Source organism: Heterocephalus glaber, unplaced genomic scaffold (assembly GCF_053883595.1).
Source record: "Heterocephalus glaber isolate CG9 unplaced genomic scaffold, H.glaber_assembly_v1.0 deba00001586, whole genome shotgun sequence".
NCBI lineage: Eukaryota > Metazoa > Chordata > Mammalia > Rodentia > Bathyergidae > Heterocephalus > Heterocephalus glaber.
Genome location: NW_028258364.1, coordinates 6,397,263 through 6,415,799, shown reverse-complemented (window position 1 = coordinate 6,415,799; position 18,537 = coordinate 6,397,263). Strand labels below are relative to the sequence as shown.

The window sequence follows — 18,537 nt, the reverse complement described above, 5'->3', positions numbered from 1 at the left end:
TGTGAGAAACTGAAAGTGTAAATAAGGACTAAATGTATAATAGGTAATGTGAAATAGGAAGAAAAGGGGCAAAGGGGAAGGAAGTGGGAGGGCTAGAGGAAAGGATAGAAGGGAATGGGATTAATATGAGAAAATGGAAAACTAGGAACAAAATCTTTGTAAATAGGGAGGAATGGAGGGGTTGAAGGGAGGGCTGGGCAAGGGTGAAAAATAAGAACCAAGAGAGACCATGTAAAGGTGCAAATTTCCAATGATGAATGTCATTATATTGTATACCTAAAATGTACCAATGATTAGAATGAATAATTGAAAATGTAAAATAGGAAGAAAAGGTCCAAAGGGGTAGGGGTAGTGGGAGGGACAGGGGAAAGGAAAGAAGGGAAAGGAAAAATGCTGAGAAATGGAAAAAATGGAAATAAAGTCTTTGTAAATAGGGAAGGATGGAGGCCGTGAAGGGAGGGCTAGGAATGGGGAAAAAATAAAAACCAAGATGCGTTATGTAAAGGTACAATTCCCAATGAGAAATGTAATTGTGTTGTATACCTACAATGTACCAATAAAAGAATTTAATAAAAAAATCTGCATCTATTCAAATATAGTCATATCATCTTCTAAAATATTGTCATAACTCCAAACCCTGAATTCCAGTCTGAATTTCTTGCAACTCCATTTCCTATAATAACATTGGCCCCAATTTCTCATGTCCAGCAATAGAGCTCTGTTAAATGAGTGCTTCTTGTCCATGTAGCCTGCTCGTAGTTCATTGGCAATGCAGCTGTCTGTGATTTTATCCTATGAATTCTTCACTCAAGTCACGACTTCTTACAGGATGGGTTTCACAAAGTTTCCATTAAATCAAGTGTTAATTGAAGACTTATGAGGTAGGAGTGGCAACAAAAATGATGACAGTTAAAAATGATGGTCCACACAAAAGTGACAAAAAGTTGCAGGCACTAAAATTCAGAAAACATTTCATTTCACTGAAGTGCATTAAGTACATCCATTACAACACATGATGTGTTGAATTATGAAGGTTCATGTTAGACAAAACCATGTCCATTTGTTATCAAGTGCACATGTTATTCATGCGTTGTCTCTGTATTCCAGTTGGTCATTGGTCAGTAAGTGTCAGATTCATCTGTTTACAAAGGTGGTTATCTCTTGTCCAAAGGCCCTGCTTGGGTATTTACAAATAGTTAATTATAGCAGGGCAATGGTAGCACATGCCTGTAAACCTAGCACTCAGGAGGCTGAGGCAAGAGGATTGCAGTGAGTTTGAGGCCAGCCCAGACTATACAGTGAATTCAAGGGCAGCCTGAACTATATTTTGAGACCCTGTCTCAAAAAACCCCTGAAAAAGTTAATTATAATTTGTTACTAATATCAATATTTATATTTAATTATATATTAATATTTTATAATTTAGTACATCCATCATGTGTTGAAATGGATGTACTAAATGCATCCATCTGACTGATAATCTTAACTGGCTGTTTTCAGGGCAGGGCTTATATTATGAGCATTATGAAAAATCATGCTAGGGCTTATTTTCTGGTTAGGTCTTACTTCGGAGGAAATAGGGTATGTATGTGTAGAGATGTGTGTTTTGCTTCTTTCTAAATTCAGTTTGTGAATACCTTATCCAGGTTCCTTGTGTCTGGGCAGTAGTTCTTCTCTTTTTGGTCCCTAGAAAGGCTTATATAAATGCAAAATAATTTCTTAATAGCTTCTTAGAACACAACTGAAAACTAACTGGATCTAATACTTTTTTTTTTTTTTTTGGTACTGGGGATTGAACTCGAGACCTTGTGCTTGTGAGGCAGCGGAACCACTGAGCTAAATCCCCAGCCCATGGATCTAATACTTTTTGAGGATAGAGGTTTTTGATTACTGTTCTATTTAGTTTCTTCAGTGATTATTGATCTTTTCCAGTGTTCTGTTTAATTTTTCCAGAAATTATTTCATTGAAGTTTTCTAATTATTTAGGATATGGTTTGAAATCATTATAGCTGTCCTCCGTCTTATTTTTTGTTGTATTTTTCTTTTTGTGGGGGTGACTATTCAATTTATTTTTCTTATCTTTATTTCCTTCTTAGTAATGTTGTTCTTTTTCTAGCTTTTGATGTGCTTAGCTCACTGATTTACAGGCTTCCTTTTGTGCCGTATGAGTTTTAACATACAGAGTTTTCGTTGTCATTTCCCTCATAATTATCTTTTATTCTTTATCCTCCATTTGATTTGTTACTAAGTGGTATGTTTTTGTTGGGGCCTTTCTTTTTAAAATAGATTTTTGTGTCTGAGAGCAATTTTAGGTTCACAACAACATTGATAATCCTTACCTTCCCACATACTAGCCTCCCCCATAATTAACACCCTTCACCCAAGATATGATGAACTACATTAACACATCATTTTCACCTGGAGTTCATAGTTAACTGAAGAGTTCACTCCTGATGCTGCACATATTATGGATTTTGGCAAACGTATAATGAAACATACCTAGTATTGTAGTATTGTACAAGTACTGTAGTTTCACTTCTCTAAAAAACCTCTGTGTGCCATTCCAACTCTAGCAACCATTAATCTTTATTATACAGTAGTGCCTTGGTTCACGAACTTAATTCTTTCCACAATTCTTAGGTTCGTGAACTGAGGCACCACTGTATTGTCTCCGTAATGTGACATTTTTCAGAACGTTAGGTGGTTGATTAGAAACATAATATGAAGCCTTTTATAATTGGCTTCTTTCAGTAATAATTCATTTAATGTTTCTCCATGTCTTTTAATGTCTTAACAGCTCATTTCCTTTTTTTTTCCCCCTGGTACCAGGGATCAAACTCAGGACCTTGCACTTGCCAGCCAGGCGTGATGCCACTGAGCTACATCCCTGGCTCTTAGCTCATTTCTTTTTAACACTGAATAATATTCCTTTGTCTAAACATAGTATACTCCAATTTAATTATCCATTAAATCTTTGGAAGGGATCTTAGTTTGCTTCCAAACTGTAGCACTTAGGAATAAAGCTGCTATAAACATCTGTGTTCAGATTGTTTTCTGGGATACTTTTCAGATTGTTTGAGTAAATATCATGAAACTCATTTGCTGGATAGTGTAGTAAAGGCATGCTTAATTTAGTAAGACTCCACACACCAGACAACGTAGCTTCAGAAGTGCTATACCATCCTGAATTCCTGTGAGCAATGAGTGAGAGTTGTTCCACATCCCTACCAGCATTTGATTTTATTAGTGTTTTGGATTTTTGCAGTTTTAACAGTTCTATAGTGATATCTTTTAATTTAATTTACAGTTCCTTAATAATGCTTAATGTGAAGCATCTTTTCATGTTTATTTACCATGTATGCCTTTGGTGAAATGTTTTTTAATCAAATTATTTTCTTAAGGGTTCATTATGTATTATAGATGATATTTTTATCAAATGTCTTTTGCAAATATTTTTCATTACTCTGTGGCTTGACTTCTTGTTCTTCCCAGTGTCTTACAGAACTGAAATTTTTAATCTTCATGAAAATTAAATATTTCAGCCTGCCAGTTTGTTTCATGGACTGTGCTTTTGTAGGTAGTTTTTAAATAAGCTTTCCTTTTACATTATGATCAGAAAGCACAGGTCTGAAATATTCTTTGAAGTTTCTTAAAGTTTTCATTTATATTCTTATTCAATACTAATTTTTAGAAATTTTTGTCTGCAGTTAATTTGATACTCCTGTATCTTGCGTATCTGTTTGATCTACTTAAGATAGGTATTCAGATCTTTAACCAGAAAACATGTCATCCTTTTTTCCCTGTATTTTTATTGCTCTGTGTATTTCAAGGTTAAATTGCCATATGTGTTCATGACAAGTTTTTGATCTATTAAGTTTTACACTATACAGTGTTCCTCTTTTTCTTTTATGGCTTCAACTTTAAATTCTACTTAGCGGGACAGATAAGTAGATATTTTTGTACAGCTGAGAAATGATTCTTCTACATTTTTTAATTGGCTGAGAAAATCTATTCTGTGCTCTGATTGTGTTTTTCAAGTCTAATATTTTAACTTTCTCTTATTTAGGGTTGATGAGAGCTTCTTTCATTCTTGCAATGTTTAAATTTAGCCATTTTTTTGTTTCATTAAATTTACCTTATGTATTGTATAAACATGTATATGTATAGAAATGTTTGTCTCTTACATGCACAAAGTTGAGCCTTTTTAAAAATTTCTGAGACCAAGCCTCACTTTGAGCCTAGGGTGGGCTCAAGTTTGTGATCCTCCTGCCTCAGTTTCCTTGAGTGCTGAGATTAGAGGCATGTATCATCGTACCAGGTTGAGTGTATTAGATTTCTTATGCTAAAAAGTATAAGTGGCTTTGCCATAATACATAGTTGGTTTTTTTTAAATGCCCAGTTTTCTTTGCATTTCAAAATTTTTTCTTGTTTTTATTATGACTATCATTAGTTGCAGTGTCTTAATCTTTTTATTTGCCCCTGAAGCTTAGACATCCATTATATTATAAGTAGTATACATTGATAATATGAATGAATGGATCATATTGACCTTTTTTCTATAGGTGGATATTGAGTTGTCTATTTTTTCAGCTCTAAGTAATCTTACAAAAAACATGACTCGTATGTGTTTACAGCAGTATTAATGAGATTTCTCAACAGTAACATAAATCCTTTTTTAACGTATTTTTCATAGTCCTCAGTTATATTCCTTATTTTTGCTGTGTAAAAATGTCAACTGTTGACTGATTCCCTAGAACTTCAATTTTCTAATTTAATAAACTAATTTGGTGATACTGTCATCTGTGACAGAAGTGCGGACTAATAAAAAAATTCCAGTGAGGAATATCTTAATTCCCGTAAGGCTGCAAACACTTACACTCTATACTTTCCTGACTTTGGCTCATTCAGAATATTCATCCAAGCAATTTTGGGGATTTTCCTGATTCTGTAATATCAGTCTGCATCCTTGCTAAAGAGTTTAATCATTGCTTTCTAGAGATCCTGTGTTTCAGAAAGTTGTACTTTTGTAGAATTTTTCTACAATAACCAGCAGTGTAATTTGTTTTCATCTTATCTTGTAGACTACACTAATGTAAATAGTGTTGTTTAATAACTACATACATGCATTATATTTTATCCTGTGAAGGTAACTTTCCAGTTGATAAGGCTGTTTGATATAACGACTAATATTTTGGGCCATTCTTTATCTTCTGCTTAATTATTTAGATAATTTGGATTTACATTTTTGCTTTAAAAACTTTTAATTTTGGATAGAAGCAAGTCAAACTGTACTTTTAAGTTGCATAATAGGGCTTTTAAAGAAAAGTTACTATGAGTAAAACATTTGCCAAGATAAATCATTATCGCTTCCAGCTTCACCCCTTTAAGTGGTATTTTGCGTATTATTTAAGACATTATTATACAACTTATATTTCTGTTGAAGTGACTTAGCTATTACTGATGCCAAGAGTTTAGTGTGGTTAAAATCTCATCTTTAAAAATAAACAGAACTGATCCCCAGCTTTTGTGTGGCCTGTCCTCACAGCCACAGGGACAGGGGAAGAGGTGGAAATGGGGAAGGTTTTTGTTTCCTACAACTTCACAGGTTCAGTTAAGGGCAGCTGATGGGCCCAGGTCCATACCTTACAATTCAAGATCCTCTGATCAGCACAACTGCAGAGACAGGGTTCCCTCACTGCTGGTCAGCTAGCTTTAGAAAGTGACAAGTCATTTCCTCCTGCACCTTGAAGAAGCAAGCAAAGACATGGGCACATTTCCAAGGAGTTGAAATGGTCTTTGTCCCTTCCTCAGAGAACAATGAACCTCTTTTTTTTAACAGTCCTTTCTGTTACATACAACAGTGTGCTTTTGGTGCACATTTTTTAGCAATAGTTGTGAACTAACAGCAAAAAAAGAAAAAAAATATGTCATTTAGCACCCCCAAGCTGCTTGCATGAAGGGCCTTTGAGCTAAAGGGGTGGGTAGTACTGGGTCCTCTGCCCTGTGTGCTGAGCCTTGGGTGGCTGTGTCCCTTCCTGTCATAGCTCTGACCTCAGCATGGTTGTACTTTTTCCTCTCCAGTTAAACCAGTAATACAGTTTCCAGAAAATTTGACAGTCTACAATGCCAAAAGGGTAAAAATCTGTATTTCAGTTGTAGAGAATAAAGTATTTAGTTTTTTTAAAAAAGGTAAACAGGATTGAGTTTTCATTAAGTCATTTCAATCCACATGAGCAAATCATTAACATTCCTAAATCTTGATTTTCTTATCTATAGATTGGAGGTAAGGGTTATACCTATCTGCTTTGCACTAGAATAGTTCTGAGGCTGAAGTAAAGTCCTAGATAATGAATACCAACTGGATTACTATTTGCTTAGTTAGCTTGTATACCATTGCTCTCCCTCCCTATTATTTGATCATCTGTATGCTATCCCTCTCTTTTTCATCACATTGTCTCCCTGTAAATTCTGGTGAACTTCTCTTTCGTTGATGCCCTTTAAATATGAAGGGAGTTTAAATACTGTTTTGTAACTCATGTTAGACCTCTGCTTAAGTAGTATAATTTTCAGATGCTACTGAGAACATTGAAAATTTTTTAACTCCTTTCTCTATCTTAACATTTACCTATGTATTACCCATACAGATGAAGTTTCCACATATGCATGTTTAGTTGCATAGCCTTTTGATGAAAAGATGTTTAAAGGAGGTGAATAACAGCCAAATATTTTTCAGCACCTATTTAATATTTGTTCCAGAGTTATTGTGTTTTCTTATGCAGTGCAAGGTGTCAGAACAAGTTAAAAAATTTAACACAGTTTTGAGATTATCTAATCTGCTGCAGCATACAATATTTCATTCTGTAGTCATGCAGATGACTTATTAAATCACTATAGGGCCAATCACTTTGTTAACACGGATGGCTTAAGTTTTTTGTTGTGTTTTGTTTTTTGTTTTTAGAAATGGCTTAAGTTTTATAAAGTCCTTTGAATTCTAGTGGCTCTGAGTAGTTCCTTTACATTAACATTACTTACCTTTTCACAATTTACAGAAAATGAACATCTTGCTTCATTTATGTTAGGATACAGTCACACTGATTAAGTCATTTCTTTGTTCTCCATTTGTACTTGTTTCTTAAATTAGTTGATTATCAATTAGTGTATTTCATTTCACCTTTTAAAATCTGAAATTGGGATGCATGTTGTAATCTATGATGTCTTATGATTTCCTCATTCTGTGTAGTAGTTCTGGTTTAGTTGTATACAAGTGAACAGTAAGAATGCTAACATTAATAGAATATTGTGAATGGTTTATAAGAAAACCCAGAAAATAATGGTATAATACCCTAGGAGTAAAGTGATGTTGATGAGAAAGTGGAAAAAGCAATAAATTACATGCGTTCAGCCACACTGCCAAAGCAGGAATCAAAAGTAGTTCATCTCTTACTCAAATTGATAAGGAAGAAATAAAAGGTTAAGTCAGCGCTAAATAAGTACAAAAAGAAGATAGGAAGAAATAGCATGTTACCAACATTCTTGATACCACAGAGGATGGTATTGAAATATAATGAGTATTAGCCACTGATACAAACAGTGGTCTCACTGGGAAGAATCTCAAAGTATTTTCCGTTATGTATTTTTCACTCATGTGCACAAAAGTGATATTTGATAAAAATCGAATTGTGAAAAGAAATATCTCAAGTCAAGATTAAAGTAAAATCTTGAGTGGTAAAAAAACCATGGGATAGAATGACAATGATTGAATTCTTTTTCCCTTTCTTAGAGGTATCTACTTTAATATTTTAGATTTGAAGAAATACCCTGTGGATCATTTTTATAGCCCTCCTCCAGTCATAGTTGTTACCATCTAAAAAAAATCGGGCGATATGGAACCCACAGCTTTTTTTTTTTTTTTTGGTACTGGGGATCAAACTCAGGTCCTTCAGTTTTCGAGGCAGGCAGCAGAACCACTGAGCTAAATCCCGGGCCCATTTCAGCATTTTCTTGAAAATCATGAGAAAATGACTTCTACAACCAGATATAAGTAAGATTTTTAATGATGCATAGAATATGATTATCATATTGATTGTGTTGTACTTTTTGCCAAGTGTACTAAGTAATCCACAGTGGATGTGTTAAATGAAGGTAGATGATTGTGGCAGTTTTATACAGTGAATGCAGCGCTTTCATAAAGCGCAAGATATATTAGCAGTTAGGTGAAATTTAACTTGTAGACTTGAGTTACTAATTAGAGACTAGAAGAAAAAGGGGAAAAGACTGTAATAGTCAAGCTTGACTCTATTCTACTTCATAAGAAGATTGAAACTTTTATTTGTGAGATAGAAATAAGCTATTTCCATTAAGTGTAACATTTTGAAAATTTACATTTACAAGGTATTATTGAAAAACATGGTCAGTGTGCAATTTTTTAAGAAAAATATTGTAATAAAAGACACATTGGCATTAATCCCTCACAAAATATTCTCCCTTCTTTTGAATACAGTTATCTCATCATTCTTGCCACAGTTCTGGATGTCCTCTTTTGTGAGTGTCTTTAAAGCTGCGCTGTCATGACTGTTTGGATATCCTGAATCCATTTAAAACATTTATCTTTCATGATCATTTTTTACTTTGGGGAAGAGCCAGATCCAGTGAATGTGTGAGGACACACTGTAATGTTTTTATGAGTCTGCCTTTCTGTTTTGTGTATGGCACTGACTAGCAGCGTTCACTGTATTTTTTATCACACCCTGTAAAGACATATTTAGGAAAGAGGGAGGACTTGCAGAACTGCCTCAAACAGTGGCAAGAATGTTGAGATAAGTGTGTTTGAAATGAGGGCGTTTTGAAGAGGATTAATGGCAATGTGTCTTTATTGTAAAATATTTTAACATTCACTATATATTTTGATCAGCTTTTGTGTATAGCATGCTTAAGTTTAGGTTATTATTTAAGATTGGGGTGGTTCAATATTAAATTTTTTTTTAATTTTTAAGCGTCTTTTCCCAGTGTGTTTTGTTTTCTTTATTCTTCTGGAAAAGCCTTAGTGAAGGACTTTATTTTTCTTACATAGTCATATTTTATGTGTTAACTACATTTCTGATAACTTTTGAAATCTGTAATTTAATTCTGTGGTTGATTTGGTAGTCTCTCCTCCAAGAAACAGAGATAAGTTTACAACACAAAACATTGCTCAGTGGGAATTGTCCTCTCTAAGGAGAAATGGTACTTAATTCTTTTTCTTTACTATCCAAAAGTATAATGCAGTTATAAACTTGAGTGAAAAGACTGTTCATTTAGTAGTTTTATATTTAGTTTAATATTAAATTGATGAAATTTTTTTACAATAAATTAAAAGTAACATTTATTTCTAAATGACTAGAAAAGCAGAGCAAATGTTTGGAGAGATGGGAGCCTGGAATGCAATATCAGAATATGATCATCTTGAAATCTATGAAGATCTTTTATTCTTTCTGTCAAAAAAATAAAAAGTATCATTTATTCTTACTGGTATTTGTAGAAAGGCATTTTATAAGAAAATGCTAGGAGTTATTTTATATCATGTCCATTTTTGTTGCTTAGTTTATCCAGTTTATATAGTGCAAGAGATCTGTTTATTAGAAGTTTGGTTTAAAGACAGAATGGATAACTCCTGTAATAATAAAGTTCATCCCTCTTCACCTAACATGGTAAGTAATAATATAGTCACAGTAGGTACATATCCAATTATTGTTATTAGTTGGCTGCCTTACACCCACTTTGGAAAAGAAAGTAACTTTTTAAGAATGTTAGTTTTTTTTGTTGTTTTGTTTTGTTTTTGGTACCCAGGATCAAACTCAGAACCTCACGCTTGCGAGGCAGGCAGTGGTACCACTGAGCTAAATCCCCAGCCCACATGTTAGTTTTTAAAATAGTGGTTTTTACATATTATGTGATCATTGTGCTTTAAGAATGGCACTAAAGGGCCAGGAATTTAGCTCAGTGGCTCTGCCGCCTGCCTCACAAGCCCAAGGTCCTGAGTTCGATCTCCGGTACCAAAAAAAAAAAAAGAATGGCAGTAAAATGCTGTGGTTCACACTGAACTAAGCTTGTAGAATAGGATTTTAAAACTTTTGCTTTATTTATGTATTTTTCATCGTGTGTTCCTTAATTTTGGCCAGTTTTTGAAGAGAAATATGTAAATGCAAGTATTATAAAATTTGTACATAATCTGAAGGTCAGTATAAACTTTAGCATTTACCCATTAAATGACTTGTCCGCAGTGGTGATAAGAGAGGTTTGTGGAGTGAGGATAGAAAAACAGAAATATGGTTTCCAGACGCTGCCTTTGGAGAGATGAAAAATTGACACTAAGTACTATGCCAAGCATGTAGGCAAGGACATGGACAAAACAAATAGCATGGATATTTAAAACAGATACATGATATTTGAAATTGTTTTTTCAGTTAGAATGTAAAGAAACCTTCACTAATTACAAGTGAAATATCTTAGTTTCTTTGAACTTCATAGATCTAGTCATACTTTTGTTGTAGGAGCAAGCAAAGCAGTTGCGAAAGAAAAGTTGGGAAGCCTTAAAAAATATACTTGATAATATGGCTAACGTAACATACTCTACTACTTGGTCTGAGGCCCAGCAGTATCTGATGGATAATCCAACTTTTGCAGAAGATGAAGAGTTACAGAGTAAGAATAATGGCTAAATAAGAAAAATGGTTTGAAACAGTATCCTGCAGCAGCAAACAATTGCTCTCACTTTATATGTGATCACTAATTCAGTTTTATATCGTTGTCCCTGATAGCCATGTTTTATTAAGCGGGGCATGCTGGCATATGCCTGTAATCCTGGTACTTGAGAGACTAAAGCAGGAGGATCACCATGAGTTCAGGCCAGCCTGGACTACATAGTGAAACACTGTCTCAAAGAACGAAAAAAAACATACTTTCATTAATTTTAATTCATATTTCTTTCTAAATGAGTTCTGTGGTTCAGTACAAATTTTTTTTTGTCTTTAATAAATAATTCCTGAAATGAGTAAATTATAGGTCAAACTTGAAAGTGTCCTTAGCCATTTTTATATAAATGATGACATTTTACTTACGCTATTTTCTTGAGGTAGTAAGTTCTATGTGTATGTGTGGTGTTGAGAATTGAACCCAGGACCTCATGCAGGTTGTGCAAGCACTCTACCACTAGGCTATACCCTGAGCGTAAAGTCAGTTTTGCAAAAGAAAAAAAGTATCGATGATGAAATTGCAAAATTGCCTTGTGATGCATGACTGCATGCAAGGTAACCGATAACTGCTCTGAAAAGTGTCTGGGAGAATTATATTGCTGATATATTTTAACATGATAACTTTATTTTTGTGATATACATACGTTTTTGTTTCATCATTTAAATGAGTTCTTGTGAATTTTTCCTTAGAACTTTCCTGTTTAACATGATTATAAGTCATTTGAGTTTAAGTACAGGTTATTTTTTGAAAAGGAAATTTGAAATTTGTAGAGAATGAATGTGAGTAAACTACTCTCCTGACATTTATGTACCTTTTTTTGTTTTGTTTTTTTGGTACCGGGGATCGAACTCGGGACCTTGTGCTTGCGAGGCAGGCGGCAGAACCATTGAGCTAAATCTCCTCCTGACATTTAAAATTGTGATTTTTATCTGAAAAATATTTTAGACATGGACAAAGAAGATGCATTAATTTGCTTTGAAGAGCATATTCGGGCTTTAGAATAGGAGGAGGAAGAAGAAAAACAGAAGAATTTGCTGAGAGAAAGGAGACGTCAGCGTAAAAATAGAGAATCTTTTCAGGTAATAGAAAAATCTCTTTTATAGCTTAGTTTTATAATGTAGTTACTGCGTTTGAACAATGATATGAACAATTTTGAATGTGAATGATATGAACAGTCTGTTTCAGAGTCATTTGCCTAGGCTGTGGAAGACCTGTACACATTTAACTCTGATTTCTACAAGTAGCTACTGTATTTCTTTCTAAAAAGTCATTTCAGGGGCCCGGGATTTAGCTCAGTGGTTTCACTGCCTGCCTTGCAAGCGCAAGGACCCGAGTTTGATCCCTGGTACCAAAAAAAAAAAAAAGTCATTTCAGATAAAGGAACATATTGTAGTTGTTAAAATCAGCATTGATATATGGTAAGATTTCAATTGAGAAAAATAAATAGCATGAGGGATGACTAAAAAAAAGATATATGTGATGATCATTAGTAGTAGTTGATGTATAGTTTCCAGAGAACATAGGAAATAAGCTGGTATATTTTTGGCAATGAGTTATAATCTCTTAATCACTGTACACGGGAGCTGGGATTACATGCCCTTTAGCTACTTGCTCATTTTCATCTCTAAATATCAATTTTATTCACTCAGTAATGGAGAATATCATAGAGCAATACATTTTTATATTTCATATCTCACCACATTACCCATTTCTATAATAATTATAATTTCAACTTACAGATTTTATATTTATAATGACAGTTTTCAATGGCATCTTTATCTCATTAAAAGTAGGTACTGTATTTGTTGTATCCAGTTAAATAGGTAAGGAAATAGAAATGGACTTGAACAGGTGAAGTAACATGCCTAAATTCTACAAGTATTTAGTATAGGTAGGATTTTAATCCGTGTAGTCTTGTGTGTAGGCCCTTTTATTAATCATTAGGGCAAATACTAAGTTACAGTGGCTTAAATAAGCTTGTTTCTTAAAATAATCACCCTTTTTGGTCAATGGAAGAGATATTGTCATCCTCTAGAGTTCTCAAAACTTAGTGTGTATCAAAATCACCTGTCATGATTTTAAGAAAAACCTCCCACCATACCAAAGGGTATTAATGCTATAGCCAATAGCTTGATTTCAGTTATTATTCCATGAAAACTTGCTATTCTCAGAGAATTCTTTATCTTAGTGTTTTTCAACATAATCTTTTGGAAGATTTTTTAAACCAGTTTCCTGAGCCTTGCCCCAAGAATATGATTTAGAGGATCTGGGATAGGGTCTGAAATTTTGCATTTAATAGTGATGGGCCACAGTTTGAGAACCAGTGCCCTGTTACTTTAGTCTTGACAGCATAGTTGGGGATATTCTGTTCCCCCGTGGTCACATTTTAGCCTAGAAAAAATTGCAAGGATAGTTCTTTAAGTAAAGGTTTAATGTTTGCAGTGGTTTAAAATGGACATGTAAGAAAAATAATGAGACGACAAAAGTTTTTTAGAAAGACGATGTAGGTAACAGGAAACATGAGAATATAATGTAGGCTGTCAGGTAGAGATTACAAAGTATTATGAGAGACTATGAGGTATCTTTAAAATTTCAGTAAAATGAATTAAAACAGAAAACTGGCACTTACAAGAAGTGGTCATGGGGTTGGGGATGTAGTTTAGCAGTGCAATGCTTGCCTGGCAAGTACGTGGCCCTGAGTTCAATTCCCGGTACCAAAAAAAAAAGGCATGATTGGAAAAAAGTGTTCTGTAATAGTAGTTATGATCACTATCTTTTCATTGAGTACTCATTGGCTAATCAAGTAATAATAAATATTTGTCACATCCATGACAAACTGTGGTGGATGGTTTTTAGTCTGAATTCATGTCACCTGTGGAAAGAAGTGATCCAGAGATTTAATGAGAACCAGGGAAATGTGTGTTTTTTTCTGAAGCCAAGATGAAGTTTTAAGATAGAACAGCATCTCTCAAAGCACTGTCTCCAGATGTACTTACATTGCAACCCATATTGCTGGGAAGTTATCAAAATGCAAATTCTCAGACCTCACACCAGAACTACTGAAACAAATTTTGGAACTTGAGCCTAAGAATCCATGTACTAAGAATTGAAAGATGAGGGTATCTCCAATTATTCAAAATATTTGAAGGCTTGAATTCAAGCACATATATGAATACTTATATGGTGAACAAAAAGAAGGAAAAGGAAGAAAAGCTTTAAGGCAACTGCTCAGTGAGGAAAAATTTTATTGTCACTGTTTGATGGAAAGTTGCTCTTGGCATGTAGTATATAGATCAGAGATGATGGTGAACATTGTAGAGTGTATACCACCATTATTACCCCCTCTCCCCACAGAAAAAGAAAATAACACAGAAAATTAGATTACCTAGGATGTCAGTAGTGCCAAGGTTGAGAACTCTTCCTCTAAGCTAAAGAGGACCAGGCTCAGCCATCTATGAAGTAACTTGTTCTCCGTAATGTAGAAAACTAGCCTTTTCTTACAAAAAAATGAAATTAATAAGTGGAAAAGAATAAGAACCCTAAAATTTTGTCTCTTTTTAAACCTCAATTCATGTTAGTTATCCAGTGATTTTTTTAAAAAAGCGAAAGTACAGACATCTTGAGTTTCAACCCATATTGCTCAAGGAAAAAAAGTCTTCAGATAATTCTGACTTTCAGGTTAAGAGGTTCACTGTTGAAATGGATTTAGTGTCACAATTCTATGATTTTAGTAAATTCTCAATAACCTGGAACTGAAACAAAGCCTAGCAAACCTAGAAAATTACATATTATAGAATGGAGTAGATTTTAATATCCTGTAGAATAACCCTGAAGATGGTTTCTAAGAGGGAGTTAGCAGGTAAAGAACCTAGGTGGCCAACTAGAGTGGGTTAAGGCAGGATTCTATTTTTGTTGAAGGATAGGAACAAAGGATAGATTTGAGTTTGAGAAAATTTCTGAGTGGTAAAGCTATATGGATACACATATTCTTGTGTGAAGAGGAGTTGAGTAATGCCTTAGTTAAGGCAGCTCTATCTAATAAAAATATATATGCTATATATGCAATTTTTATTCAACTAGTTTTTAATTTTTGTAATCCATTTAACCCATTATATCCAAAGTGTTATCATTTTACCATGTCAGTATTTTTAGAAATTCATTTTTTTCTTTTGGTACTAAATCTTAAAAATCACTATTTATATTTATAGCACAGCATAGTTCACACTTAGCATAATTTGTGTCCTTATACACTACATTTAATCAGTAGCTACCATATTGAACAGTGCAGGTATATAGGAATTGTGGGAATAGAATTTAAGGTCATAATTTTCTTATATGCATTTGTTTATAGTGTTAAACACTATGGATTGGGGAAGCAGGAACTATAGGAATTAAGCACTAAGGTCTCAAGTTGCACTGAAAGTGAGAAATGGTGGGTAGAATAAGCAAACTTTAAGATTTAGATTTTGGGTATACTGATAATGTGAAGAAAAAGAAATAAGGTACAGGTTTGAATCCTAGCTCTCTAAACTACTTTGGGAAAATAGTACATTCTTTTAGAAACCCGTATTTGTTTAAAAAGATAAATAAAAATACCTGGGATACGCTAGACGCTATTTGAAAAGAAAAAATGTATTTTAAGGAAATAATAAGTATTCATCCTTTAGAGTTATGATTTAAGAAATTTATTTTTTTAAACTTGAAATTATGTTCTATTTTGAAGGATGGGAAACTGAAGCCTAGAAAGTTAATGAACAGTTCTTTTCTCTGAAAATTTTTTGTAATCCAAATGCAGTTACTTTCATCAGAGGAAATACTTGCATCTAAACATGTTTGGAATAACATTGGTGTAAGAGTTTGAAATACTGCTAAGTTTTTAACTTGTTTTCATGTTACGCTTATCTTTATGTACTAGAGATGACTTCATATGTGATTGCTTTCCTACCCCTCTCCCAGATATTTTTAGATGAACTGCATGAACATGGACAACTACATTCTATGTCATCTTGGATGAAATTGTATCCAACCATTAGTTCTGACATTAGATTCACTAATATGCTTGGTCAGCCTGGTGAGATTATTTTCTTTCCAAACTTATTCTGGTAGTTGGAATGGGCCTAGGGGAAGGTGGTTGTGGTGGTGGAGAAAGGGTGCTTTATTTTATTTTTGTTTTATAAACAAAAAAAGTAATTGCAGCTCTTTGGTTAGAGCTAGCTTTTGACTTCTTTAGTTTTTTCATTAGGATCAACTGCACTTGATCTTTTCAAGTTTTATGTTGAGGATCTTAAAGCACATTATCATGATGAAAAAGAAAATAATAAAAGACATTCTAAAGGTAAACAAATACTTGTTCTTGTTAGCCTATAGTATAACTTTATTGCTTGGATATGTGTATTAAATGTAAAAGGATTTCTGGGTTTTAGGATAAAGGATTTGTAGTTGAAGTAAATACTACATTTGAAGATTTTGTGGCAATAATTAGTTCAATTAAAAGATCAACTATCTTGGATGCTGGAAATACCAAGTTGGCTTCCAATAGTGTAAGTTAACATTTTAACTTATAAATAACTACTTCAGTAGTACAGTTTTCATTTTATTCAGCTAAGAGTTGCTTACATGAAGGGTTATTGGGACTAAGGAATAGAAATAGGACTGATAGAGTAGTGGATAGTACTTTAGATAAGCTAAAAATTTAATGTATTTAGATGCTGTACTGTGTTAAGCTTTCTTTGCATACATTAACTGGTATAGATGTTAGCCCTTTTAAATGATATGAGAACAATGAATTATTTCAATAACAGGAGTTACATTTTGTAACCAATTAAATGTAATTTTTTAATAGCTACTGGAAAAGGCAGAAGCCCGTGAACATGAAAGAGAAAAAGAAGAGGATCGGAAAATGAAATGAAAAGAATCTGCATTTAAGAGCATGTTGAAACAAGCTGCTCCTCCAATAGAATTGGGTGCTGTCTGGGAAGATGTACGTATACTTGCAAATTTTCCCTATAAATCATTTTTTTACAGTTGAAAATGAAAATATTTTTAATCCTTGTTTATTTAAAGCCACATAAAAGCTAAAGTTATTTGTAAAATGTATCATATATATATATATATATTGTACTGAAAATAACTGCATTTAGAAATATTTGTTGAAAGTGGTTGGGACTTTTGAACCAAGAAATAATATACTTTCAGGGAATGGCTTTATCATAATCTTCACCTCCTATGATTTCTTTTAGACATTGGTATACTTTTCTTAGTATTCATGTATTCCAAATCTGAATTTTTCAGATCTGGGAGAGATTTGTAAAAGAGCCAGCATTTGAGGACATAACTCTAGAGTCTGAAAGAAAAAGAATATTTAAAGATTTTATGCATGTCCTTGAGGTAATTTTAATTTTTTTTATAACTTACTGAAATATTACAGTATATACAAAAACAATAAAATGATCAAAGTATTGGGAATATTCACTGCTTTTGTACAAATGTAGTTAGGTTGCATGTTTAAGGGAGTGTTTTCTTTCTGTAGAAACTGTTAAAAGTGGAATGAGCTATACATGTGCATAGAAATACTAAGGCTAATGGGTAGAAATTAATTTTTGTTTCATGGTTTTAGAAATTCAGCAAATTGTCCACCTTACAAATTGACCAGTAATCTGAGGAAACCTTAACATTTTCTTATAAAACAAATAGAAAACAGATTTTTATGCATGCTTCAGATATACTACACTGCATGTATAGAAAACCAAGGGGCCAGGCATGGTGGTGCATACCTGTAATCCTAGGATGCGGGAGGCTGAAGCAGGAGGATCACCACGAGTTCAAGGCCAGGTTGGGCTACATAGCAAGAGCCTGTCTCAAAAAAAGAAAAGAAAACCCAAGAGATTTCTGAAAAATAATAGGATAGTTTTTGTTAACATTCATAATGAAAAAAATAAAAATTTCAAGTCGCTTCATTAGTTGAGTAACAGCATTATATTTAATGTTTATATGAACTAGGTCATGTTCTAATTGTTTTACCTAGATTATATGTATGAACTAAATCTTCATAACAAGTGTACGAAGTTACAGGTGAGCAAACTAAGCCAAAGAAGTGAAGTAATTTGCAGGGAAGGGATTGCAACCCAGGCTGTTTGACTCCAGAGTCAGTGCTTTTAAACAAATTTCCTATGCTGTTAGCCAAGCTATTACTTCATGACAAGCTAAAAGATAGTATGTATTTAATGCTACAGTTTTGTTTTGGTAATTGGGCCTAAAGGTCACTTAATTGCTTACTTTTTTTTTTTCTTTTTCTTTTTTGGTATCTGGAATTCAACTCAGGACCTTGAGCTTGTGAGCCAGGCGGTGGCACCACTGAGCTAAATCCCCCGCCCCTTACTCACTATATCTTAATAGTAATGTTAACAGTTTTCTCTGTTGTCGTGTGCTCCGTAGACAGCCGCCTGTTTGGTACTCTGGCTTATTCTTTTCTACTCTAAATGTAAATCACACCAGCAGTACCTGTATTACCTAGGAGCTTCTTAAGTATGCAGGACCTCAGTAGAGCATCAGTCTCACACCGCAGCATTCATTTTACCAGATTCCAAAGCAGTAGAATGTATCTTGAATTTTGAGATGCTCCACTCTACGAAGTATCTTAACTATTTCTCCCTAATTTAAGAATCTCCAACTAGATTCTTAATGATGTGTGGGATAAATTTATGATGCAGTAAATGAAGCTGAAGGTAGTAGCATAAAGAAAGGCTAATAAGGCAGACCTGGTGGTACGGGCCTGTGTCTCAGCACTCTCAGCACTATGGGAGGTTG

General features: G+C 33.8%; 1 protein-coding gene across 1 annotated transcript in view; it reads left to right on the top strand.

The window, feature by feature from the left end:
• The window catches only part of LOC101718799 (pre-mRNA processing factor 40A), a 39,331-nt gene that overhangs the window by 15,028 nt on the left and 5,766 nt on the right, over positions 1-18,537 (top strand). The window contains 10 exon segments of the mRNA XM_087193313.1: positions 7,995-8,041; positions 9,380-9,488; positions 10,530-10,680; positions 11,677-11,810; positions 15,688-15,802; positions 15,974-16,038; positions 16,040-16,066; positions 16,155-16,271; positions 16,574-16,711; positions 17,023-17,118. Coding sequence (XP_087049439.1) covers positions 7,995-8,041; positions 9,380-9,488; positions 10,530-10,680; positions 11,677-11,810; positions 15,688-15,802; positions 15,974-16,038; positions 16,040-16,066; positions 16,155-16,271; positions 16,574-16,711; positions 17,023-17,118 — 999 coding nt within the window.